The sequence below is a fragment of the Clupea harengus genome, chromosome 22 (assembly GCF_900700415.2).
Source record: "Clupea harengus chromosome 22, Ch_v2.0.2, whole genome shotgun sequence".
Classification (NCBI taxonomy): Eukaryota; Metazoa; Chordata; class Actinopteri; order Clupeiformes; family Clupeidae; genus Clupea; species Clupea harengus.
The window spans coordinates 13,905,652-13,917,686 of NC_045173.1; the positions used below are offsets into that span (position 1 = coordinate 13,905,652).

Below are 12,035 nucleotides of genomic sequence, written 5' to 3' on the forward strand. Positions count from 1 at the left end.
TGCCTTGCAGACTTCTCACTATCTCTAATAGTAATAGAGTCTATAGAAGGCAAACATAGATGTAACTGTTCCTGAAAAGTTGTTTACACTATTACAGTACTGCTCTTTATGTAAGTCATAGGCTATCAGTAAAAGACAGTTATTGAAGAATGCAATTCTTCTATTTACAGTAATTACAGTAAATTTGCCACACTCAATTTTGACATCTATTGTGAGAGGCAAACCGACATATCAACACTGTCTTCAGATAATTGGCTTGGATTGACGTATTTCCAAGATGCAATGCGGAGGAGAATGTTACCGTAAATGCGAAGTTCAAACATGTAAAAGTTTGACACCAAATGCAGAGAACAGAATGGATCAGCATTACTGTAGGGCTACAGCAGACTTCTAGTGGTATTACAGTACTTTGGTAGACTGTATCTTGTGTTGATGTATGTAATTTACTGCAGTAAATACGTAGCATATTCATGCCTTTTTGTTGTAATGTAGTAAGCCTATATAGTGCAGTAACACATGCAATTCTAGCATATGGCTGTAATGAAACATATTGCAGCATTTTAGAATTATTTGTTTACTGTCATATTACAAACTGTATTACTGTAGTCCAAAGAAGTGTTTGTCTGTGTGTTTTTTTCTCTTTTTTTAATGCAACACTACAGTAATCTATGCTAAACTGGAGGACACAGCAACATCTTATAGATGCAATTAGCAATGCTTCAAGTTGTTAGTGTTTTTTAGGTAATTCTACTCTGAGAGGGAACATGTGTTTAAGTTACGGCAGAATTGATTGTGGTGTGGTTGTTGGTAGTGCATTTTTCACCAAAAGTTAACTGATATGCAGAGGTGTGTGTCTGTAAAGCCCACTGTGTTAAGTGTTTGTGAAAAGTATCCATGGTATAGGTACAAGAACTAAAATGATTGGAAAAAACTGTAACTGCAAAAGGCTTCAGCTACAAGGCTACAGGATTGTTTTAGATGTATCCAATTAGTGTGTAATTTGTGATTGAAGAAGTAGCCATTAGAACAGTTGTGTTTTGAATGCAGCGTTTCATTTTGCAGGAGATTTGTGGTGACTGTGAATTGTGTGTGGAGTTTTAAAAAGCAAAAAAGCATGCCATATATTTGTGAATTCACCTTTAACACACATTGAGCTCACATCAGAGAACAATAGTCTAACTGGAGTATCAGTAAAGTAACCAGGTGAAAGGTTACACATTAAGATCAAAAGTTTTGAAGAAACTGTAGCATCTGAAGTATTTTAGCAGGCCACACAACGGATTCCAAAGAAGACAAAAGGTCTCTTACTGTGTTTATTGCGCCAGAAGAGAAATGACCACTAGGTGACACCACGTACCTTTTTTAAGCAGTCCATCTGGAACTTCTCTGTATGGAGATGGATAGACACACACACGTTTTCTCTCACTCTCTTTTATGGCATACACTTAACATTCCCAAGGAATTAGATTTAGTTGGTTAAATACAAATAAACACACAGGACACTTAACTGTAACTGGAAATTTATTTTTTGACCAAGTTCTAATAAATGTGTATCCTAAGCCAGTAAAAGACACCAGTGACCACACACTTTAAAACTATGAAAAATAAATAAAAACAACATGAATCGCCAGCTGTACCTGCAATAAGTCTGTTTATGGCCGTGTCAGCTCTTTCGCCCTAGGGTGGCACCTGAGATTAACATCAGTATCACATTAGTCAGTCATGGTGTGTGTGTATACATGTGCTTGTTTGTGTAAGCATGTGTGTCTGTGGGTATGCATGTATGTGCGAGTGTGTGTGTGTGTGTGTGTGTGTGTGTGTGTGTGTGTGTGTAAGCATGTGTCTGTGTGAACTAATGTGTGTGTGAGTGTATATATGATGGGCAGTGAGAGACATTATGCTTTGGAGTTTTCCAGGTCTATTTCTTCTTTTGGGAAATAGTGTAGGAGCAGAGGTGAAGATTCCGTTGGGCTTATGAAACCCTCCACCATGACCTGATGTAATACCAAGGCCAGTGCATAGAGCATGTGGGTGGCTATCACTCATGAGGTGTCGGAACTGAAAATAAATGGCATTTATTTTGGATTTTAACATTTGTTGGCCCATCGCACTCTTCCTCAAGCCTGACGTGAGGAGAGCTGAAGCAGTGTGGTGCGGGTCTCCAGCTGGCTCTGTCCCCTGGCGCCGACGCTGCCTGCTGAGATAAATACACGCGGTTGTGTAATCAGACCCAGATAAGGGAAGAGGCCTGAACAGACCCAGCTCAGGTCCGGTTCTGGCCGAGAGGCGGCTGATATGCGGGGAGTCACAATGTGCAGGGACGACCTGAACATCCCAATCCTGACTGGTTCGCTTTGTGACCAATTTTCTGGCATGCAAGGTTGTGTGTTTAGTAATTTACCCAGGCCCTCAAAAATCAGGACAAAAATAAACATTCTCCTCGGATCCACTCCTCCACGTTCGCTCACTATGGATTAAGTGTCTGTTTGATGTTGATCCACATCACAGTGCTGGTACAGTTTACACCGTCATCACTGTAACAGCCCTGAACCTCTTTTGATTGAACATAAGAGAAATTAACTCGTACATATTTTGTACCACTTATACATCCTATTTAGTCTTCCACTGAGTTTGGCCTAGTTTTAACTCTCAAAAATCCAATAGATTAAACAAGTCGTCTTCTCCTCCTCCCTTGTTTATTGCTTGGCTATTTTGGGAGGGAGGGGATTGCTCTACTCTTTTTTGAGATTAGAGAATGATTGTTTTATTTCTTAAGCTATAAATCTGAACCAAACTAAAATAATCCATGAATACATATTTGCCTCTTTTTAAATGGGTGATATTTAACCAGTATGTAATGTAGGCCTTGTCACTCTCTGACATTTTAGATTCAAGAAAAACCTTTTAAAAATCAGTCCTCTACATGTGATGTTTAAAATCAGCTGAACAAGGAGCCTGTGACAGGAGAGTGAAAGGCCTCTATTCTTTCACAGCCTTTATAGGTCAACCACATAAAATGGTCTGCTGATAGCTAAACAACAGAGGGACCATTATTAACTCTGTTGTGTAAAATGAAAATAGTTTTTCATGCAAGATTTTCACAGACTTCATTTCAAGCACAGAATGTCCATTTGCATTGTGAACTAAAATAGCTAAGCTAAAAAAACAACAAGACATCAGCCTCGTGGAGTGTGTGGGCGGCTTCTTGTGATAACACACCAAGCTCCTTCGTAACTGCTCTGCGTGTGTTATCACTTTCACAATGGTTTTCTGCTGTTATTATGAAGACACTGATACAGTGACGCTAAGTTGTGGGTGAGGTGGGATTTCAAAGACTGTGAATGAGACTAGACTGGTATCTGATGGGAGTTACAGGTCAACTCAACACATTCACGATCGCTCTGTGTCACTTTAACTCAGTTTAAGAGAGCAAACTTTATAGCGTGTGAAGTGTGGGCATGACACACTTTGAAGTGAAATCAAATAGGATTGTGAAGAATGCCTTATGGTCAAAAGGCATCTGATATTATTAGATTTGGTGATGACTTTGGCTGCTAGATGTGTGTTAGAAAAGGAAAATGGTCACAGGGCATTTCTACACTGACTAGAGAATAAAGAAGAAACTGTATAAATGGATTGACTGGCTGAAACCTCAAGAGCAGTTGACTCTGGAACAAATCACGCCCTGGAGTGGCATTGATCCGGAATGACACCAGGTCGGATCCAGAATAACACCTAGTCAGGTCAAGATAAGGCCAGATTCAGCTCTCTTCACACAAACAAATAGTCATTGCAGATGAAATAATACAAAATAAAAAGAAATCCTCCAAAAACTTGATATCAGTCCAATCTACAACATAGTGTTTCTTCTTTGTCAAGCTAACACTACACAGGCATCTGAAAACACACTTCTCAACCCCTCCCTGTTCCTGCTACCATCAGACAATCACCTGCATTTATGAATTTGACCTAGAAGACCAATGTGACCTAGAAGACCAATCCCAGACTTTTAGTTTATTTGAGCAGTTAAAGGATAAAAAAACCCTAAACTTCAAAAGATGATCTGTGTGTAATGCTCTCTAAACTGTTTAAAAAGCTTGCAGACTTACAAACGGTATGAACACCAGAGGTTTTTTGAGCAAACTGAGAGCTAAAGTATTCATTGGACAGCTAAAGTACCCAGAGGAGCAAATTGCTGAATTTGACAAAAAGTGCATTGAATTAGGATCCTGTAAATCAATAATAAAAAAACACATACTGCAACTCTAAGGTATAAAAGTAAACGAATGGCTCGTTAAGTAGGGTACCTGTCCAGTGATAACACAAGTGAGAGGGTAACCACCATGCTCAGGTAAAGCTACTAAACTGCAGACACAGTGTGCATTCCCAGTAGTGTATATGTCTTTGAATATAAGCCCATGTTCAAAGGTGCAGTTCACAATTTTGTGAAACTATACAAAAACAGGATGCTTTTTATGATGATCACAAATTGGTAAAAATGATGAGTATGTTACCAGCTGTCTAAAAGGTCTGGGTGCAGTTTGGCATTGAGTGCAGGTCTAATGGACTAACTTTCATCCATATCAAACTGTAAGACTTTGCCATGTTTTCAACTTGGACTGCATTTCCCATAAGCATCGTTGAGCAACCACCATGGTAACTAAAACAGAGTGTAGTTGTTCAACGACACTTTCTGGAAACGCAACCCTGGAGTGGAGGTGGTGCAGGTCCAGCAGAGAGTTTGCTGTTCTGCGTGGGCAGATTGTTCCTGCAGAGGTTGCTTGGGTGTGTGGTTTTTTAGGGTGTTTGTGTGTGTGTGTGGTGTGTGTGTGTGTGTGTATTAGGGTGATTTAGTGATCCCCCCCTGCACTGCTGAACCTACCGGGCGAGCATGTGACAACAGCATGCGGGTGAGCTACTGGTTGCTGTGTGTGAACAGGAGTGTGTTCCATGAGTGTGTGCTCTACGAGTGTGTGTTCACTCGTTGCAGCTCGTCTCTCCCCCTGAGATACCTCCCATGTCTCCACCAGCACCTCCACCGTAGCCATCGACGATGCTGCCGCAACCACTGACTTTCCAGCATGTTCTTCTCCAAGGATCAGGGTCCCCCCATCTGGTCCCTCGAATGATTCGCCCCCAAGGTCTGCCAGTTTGATGTAGCCCTTGCTGCCGGAGCGGTCCAGCCTGGGGCAGCTGAACCTGCGGGAGCGGTCGTCATGGCGACCGCCTGCGGCCCACCGCACGCCTGCCGTGTCAGAGAGGGAGTTAAGTGACAGGTGTGACCTTGCGACCTTTCGCCCCTCCGCCGGCGGAAGCAGCTGAGGCGCCGTGCCGCACTCCGACAGCGACCACCGCGGCGACGACCCCCGACCCCACCTCTTGGTGCCCAGGGAGCTCTGGGAGTCAGATGTGTACACCCTGGAGATCTCGGCTTTGGTTTCTATAGCGATGGGGAAAGAAGGTCTGTCCCTGCTCCCCGCGCGCCACTCCTCCTCCCCCCCCTGCGTCACCTTCCTTGCGTCCTCCTCCTCCTCGCCCCCCGGTCCTTCCTCCATCTCACGGTTGTTGAGCTTGATGACAGGCAGCGTGAAGGCGTTCAGCGAGGACGTGACGATGGAGCCTGTCTCCCATGGCCGTGCTGCCAGCCCCATGTCCCTCTCCTGATAGACACTGTACACTGTGTCACTCCAACCGTCCCCATCATGCCACCAGCTGCACCTACGTGTGCAAGAGGGCCGTCGCGATCCCCCTCCTCCTCCGGACCCGAACCCAAACCCCCACAGCGTAGACGGCCAGGATCCATGTGATCGGCTCGCCCTGTCTCCAACCCCAGGCTCGGCCCCACTACGCCCCTGGATGTAGTTGACGAGACCGTTGAGCGGCGACTGGTCCTTGGCGCGCAGGCTGTGTGCGTCGATAACGGTGGAGTAGATGTCGCGCAGATCGATGACCTTGGTCTGGCGGTCGCGGTCCTCGTGCAGGACGGCGTTGGCACAGATGAACAGGAAGATGCCCATGCCCATCACCAGCGGCCCGTACATCTTTAGCTGGTCCGAGTGCAGGCAGCTGGCCAGCAGCTCTCCCAGAATCCCCAGCGGTGCGGGGGCCTGTGGCGATGACCGCTCCAGGGTGGTCCCATTCCCCCGGGTCAAGTTCAGTGCTCTCTGCTGGCCCAGCTTAGTATTGCTTGTGTGGTTCCAAGCCATCAGGAGAGCGCTCCCTCTTGGTTGGCTCCCTCTAGTGGTCTGGAAGTTGTTTGCGGCCCATGTCTCTGAGTACTCTGGCTTGTCCTTGGGCCAGTAGCCCAGCACGGCCATGGCTATGCCCACCAGTAGTACCAGCATGGCCACGGCAGCCACCAGGCCCGAGAGCGAGCACACCTGCAGCTTGCCCTTCACTACCACCACATCTCTCTTCTTCTTCCTCTTTTCCCGCCGCCGCCTCCGTTTGGTCTCCGCACGGGTTTTTGAGGGCAGCGAATCCTGGCGCCTGGAGATGCGCAGAAGCCCGCCTGTCGCTATCATCTCTGCTGATGCGATTGGGCGATGGAGCTGTCAGTCATCCTGCGCACAGAGAGAGAGCAAGGGACGAGAACATATTAGACATTAGATGAGGTAGGAGAGAATGAGAGAGGGGCCAAGAGTGAGAAAATATGTTCTAATATTGGAATACATAAACAACACAAGCAAACAAAGAAGCCTGAGATACACACGAGCAATACAATTAAAAATGTCCACATTACACAATAACTTTATCTTAGAAACTACAGTAGTACACTCAAATGTGTATCAGCAGGGCCCTGAATTGCAGGAAAAAACTGTCCACAGTGGTATGACGGTGTTTGGTAAGCTGATGTTGCATTTGAGTGATGTCACTCATTATTGCAATACCGCAGGTCAGTGACTGCACATAGCAAAACACATCTCTGGTCCTCCCATTCCCAAGACTGGTGGATTGGCGCTCGTGGGACCAGTTATCTTTATCTGTGGTAGATTAATGAGCCTTGACAGTAGTCACCCACAAGCAACAGAGGTCTTCAAATATCTCACACATGCTTGTCTTTGTTTTTTTCCTGCTCTCTCTTCTTCATATTTTTCTTCCTCCCCTTCCTGCTTTCTATCCTCCTCCACATTGGCCTCTCTCTGTCGCTCTGAATGCCCATTATTTGACAATCACCAGCAAATGATGTTTTGACAGGCAAGAGTCAGGGCCCTATACAGGGTTTTTGAAGTACTGAATGTCTACAGAACCTTCTGTGGATAAAGACAATCTAGTACAAATGGGGACATGCAAAAATGCAAAGATTTTTTGTTATTTAAAGTTTTTTCAATGACACACACACTTACATACTTAATTGTTCCAGCATTGCTAGTATACAACATGTAGTACACTCATGGAATAGGGTATCTGCAGAACATGGATACCTCTGTCCATAATTTAATGGAATCCATATTATAATCGATTAAGGAACAAATTGTATTAGTGATCCACTTCTGACTGTCCAATCACCTGGCTACGTCTGATGAATAATTTACCGCACACATTCCTTTCGCCTGTAAAACCATGGACCATGCTGCTGTGAGATAACTGAGAGGTGAAACTTTAAAGTGCTTATAAATACGTTATCCTACGCACAGAAAAAGACTGACACGCAAATGAAGATCTGACGCACACAATTAGGCTAAACTGATGTCGCTCTTGTAAATGAAAGGACTAGGTTTCCCGTTTCTGTTCGTTTAACATTACACCACGAGGCCAGAGACGCCTGCTATATTTTATTGCAGGCAGTTACTGCGTGTCGAGCACTTCTTCCCCAGCGCGCGTTTCTGAGGGTCAGCGCAGCTTCTTTGAGGCGCCTCTCAGATGTGTGAGAAGCACGTAGGAGTGCTACAATGGCCCTTTCACTCCCACGCACCACGCTTCCCGCCGCCGCGCGATAGAGATAACACGAGGCAGCGCTGAAGAGTAGAAGAGAACACCAGCGCCCGTGAGTCACACTCGCCTCCTCCTGAGAGAATCCTCTTAAGTGCGTCCACCTGGACCGGACCGGGACATCAGTGGGCGAACAGGCTTTAGTCAAAATATAGCTCAGGGGCAACTGCAGTTTCACGCTGGTGAGCACAACCCTCCCTGTGGTCCTGAACTCAAATACGGTCCTTGTGGATGAGCAAAACCAAATGGGTTACTTAACTCTTAGTTAGTCTTATCGTGAGACAGTAGGCTACAGGTGTTACATAGACCAGGCGTTGCCGTGGCAAGCAAGACATCAATTAAAATAAAGACATCCTTTGCCATTTCAACAGGTGAGTATGTATTGGCTTTTGAACATAGAAGCTTTTAAAATATGGGATTTTCGACTAAAATCACCCGGGATATTCTAAATGATGCTTCCAACATTTCCAAACAGCCGGTGGTGTCAAAGTAGCTCTGGAGTTTCCTCTGGATGTAGGCCACGAAGATAGTCTTCACTATAGATATAGACAGCAAAGACAATACCGCGAAGTGGACAAACCTGAGCTGACTGAGAACATCATTATTACTACAGCAGGAAGTAACCCAGATTAGAGACGACTGTAACAGATCCGGCTCGGTTCAACCGCGCCAGATCAGGGCCGGAGCGGTGGAAGGGTGTTAATGGTGCGCCTCATAAAACATTCATGTGTTTTTTGCCGGCGCTTTCTTTTGATCTACCAGAGCCATAACCTTGGGAAGAAAAGAGACAGTTCTTGTCAAACAGGCTGAGCAAGAGTCATATGGAAGAAAGGGAAAACAAACAAAAACATTAAACCGTCAGAAGAGAAAAAGTGTCAAGGCTGGAGATGCTTCAAGGCCACGACTGCGTTTTGTGAGACTAGGGCCAGAGGTGACAGACCCCTGTTCTACATCATGTGGCGCAGAGGTGACATTTCAGAGTGTCCTGCACAACCGTTTGGAGGAAAGGAAAACGATACGTTGTGACTGTCAGCATACCACACTGTGAAGCCCGCACATATGCCACACACCTTTACCCACATATGTGCTATGTTCACAGTGTGGTATGCTGACAGTCAGAACATGAAACGGTTAACGTTCCTAAAAGCCTTCAAAAGAGAGATGCACATGTTTGGCAAAAGACCACATTGGCCTGTCATACAGAAATATGGACAAGGTGCATCTACTTGAACTAAATGTTAAAAGTCGGTATGGTCACTATTATTATTATTACTATTATTTAGGGTATAGGTTAATAGGCATGTCAGTCCATATTTTGGATTTCAAAAGAGTTATTTTAGAAGAGACCATCGCCCACACAAAGCGCAGGCACATGATCAGTATCAATGAAGACTTCAAGGAGGTTAATTATTGATGATTAAAGATCGTCTATTACCGTGGAGATGCCGGCAGGCGGCAGCTGACGGTAAGGCTGCTCCCAGAGCACACAGCGACAGGAAAGCGCATGTGGCACGCTCAAACGAAAGATTTAAAAACGCAGATTTAATTACTCCTTGCCAGTGATTTAAATTTCTACATTTCATGACGTGGTCAAAATCGATTCATATAATTTCGAGATGTGATCCATAATGAAACGGTTGAAAGACTGCTCTGAACAGTAAAGATTAACTAAAATAACATTTAAATCAGCAAATGTCTTGCCCACTCCTGAATAGCTAACGCAAACACAGAAGGGACCGTTGTACTTACCATAAACCGGTTGCCCATCACCCATATTTCATGGCGCACACATCCACGCCGTCCATAGCTCCTGACGCCGGGATATTCGCTGTCGCTCCTCCGCGGTCTGGGCACCAAGGCGAACTGGGGAGCACCTCAATACATTGTAGAAGGGGAGGAGCGCAGACGTTTACGTTAGCGCGAGTTATTGGGGGGATTTTGAAAGACAGCCAAAATAAATATAGCAACCATACGCCCTGTGTTTATAACGAGTGCATAGCTGATGGGTTTGGCTTTGATGCTACCGTTTGACTGATTGTAAAATGCAGTTTTTTTTTATCTCACCAGATTAATTCTCATCTAAATCTATTCTTGACAAGTCAGTCAGGGAACAAACAGCTGTTTTCATTGGAAATGCCTTCACAGAATGTAGGCAACCTGGCGTACTGTTTACTTAATTATAACAAATAACAATGTCCATTTCAATTAATACAGGAATAATACTTTACTTGAACATGTTATGGTCTGTTAATTATCATGACAGTTGATGTCTATTGATTTAACAGTGTAAAAAGAACCATCTTTAAAGCACCAAACACACTTAATCATAAAATTATTGTTCAGTTGTTTAGAGGAAGTTTATTTTCATGAATGCTGCTCATGCATACTGCCAGAGACCTTGTGTGTAGTCCTGGGACCAGTGAAGCATCTGGGCTGATCCAGAGCCCAGTGAGTGATGGATGGGACTGGGACTGAGTGAGGGTGGGCCGACACCTCCAGAGGTTTCTGTGCTGTACTGCCTGTGGATCAGTATCCAGCTGTAATAATGCATCTGTTTCAGGTCCATGTAAGCAGTTACATGAAGCTTAGGATTTCATTGGAAGTACACTGTGATAGCATTTCACAGCTTTGCACATGAGCTTTTATGAAGAGGTAAGACAAACTGCACGAGCAAGCACATGCTTACACAAACACCCACACATGCACGCATGCACACACACACATGCACACACACACATACATTGACATAGTATGCCCTAACTGCAAGCAGAACATTAATCACAATGTTGTGTGGTCCTGTGGAGCCCACCTAAGACTCCACGTGGATTTGGCCCTGCAGGTATCCCTCCTGTAGAGAATACCTATGAGAAAACGAATATACATTTATGCTAAATATAATTCATGGCATGGTCTCTCATGAATTCAATAATGTTCTTTCTTTCTCTCTTCATTTATTGAACATATTTTGATCTCCAGTGTATCATTTGAGTTATGGTATCAGTAGTTTTCTTCAGTTGTCTCTCCATATGAGTGGGTCAGTCTATCAGAAGCATGAATGCTGTTTAAAAGCCTGTGTTTGTGTGTTTCTGCTGTGATGCTGTCCAGGCCTCAGCTGCGCGTCTGACCACTGGGGCAGGCTAATCTCCCGCAGGGGACAACAGACGCTGAGCAGGAAGAGAGGGAGAAACACAAGAATAACACAAGCTAACGTTGTGTTTACACATGCATCTCAAAGCCCTGGGTCGGGTTTCCCAATGACGATGAATCTTAGCAGCTAGCCGGCTACGAGTGCTCTGTGCAAGAGATTCTCGAACGTTCGTTAATTTTCTACACGTTGTAGATTTATTGTTACTTGTAATTTCACTGCACGTACTGCTGAGAAACCCCTGTTAAGTCTACGACTACTGTGGAAGTCACGCAAATCAACACGCATTTTAAAGAACTACGAAAGTTACGATGCTTTCGGGAAACAGCTTATGATGCTTTTGGGAAACCCAGCCCTGGGCAGATAGCAGTAGATCCTATCCTGTGTCAGCTACCATCTCTGTGTTTACTGGTGATGGGGAACAGACACCTGGCTGAAAATGAGAAAAATGGAGAAACAGAAAGCATGCACGTTCTATAAAAAATATACACATAAGTCACAAATGAACACACACAAATTATAAATGCACACACACACACACACACATACACACACACACACACACACACAAACACACACACACACACACACACACACACATGAACACACACACACACACACACACACACACACAGACACACACACACACACAGGAACACACACACATACACATTGTATACACATTTTTCGAACACATACATATCACCTGCTCTACCCCCATCCTCCCACACTGAGGGCCTCATTTACTAACATTGCGACCGCAGCTTAATCTGCGCTTTTGCCAAACCGCATATACCGCACGGTATTTTTCCGTGGTATTTAGAACCTCGTCGTAATCAGCGCCTAACACCGCCCATTAGTGTTATTTAGCGCTCCGCTAAAATAGGGAAGAAAGAGCCTGCGCGTTCCTGCCACAATGGATGATGAATTAGAATTAGAGCTTTTGGTTCTCGAGGTT

General features: G+C 44.7%; 1 protein-coding gene across 1 annotated transcript; it reads right to left on the reverse strand.

Annotated features, from left to right (window-relative positions):
* Positions 1-4,349: 4,349 nt before the first annotated feature.
* LOC105889423 (transmembrane protein 200A-like) lies at positions 4,350-9,782 on the reverse strand. The gene is made up of 2 exons (XM_031559876.1): positions 9,682-9,782; positions 4,350-6,563 (listed from the first exon to the last, which is right to left on the reverse strand). The coding sequence occupies exon 2, from the start codon at positions 6,522-6,524 to the stop codon at positions 4,851-4,853; it is 1,674 nt and encodes a 557-aa protein (XP_031415736.1). The 5' UTR covers positions 6,525-6,563; positions 9,682-9,782; the 3' UTR covers positions 4,350-4,850.
* Between the last annotated feature and the right edge of the window lie 2,253 nt (positions 9,783-12,035).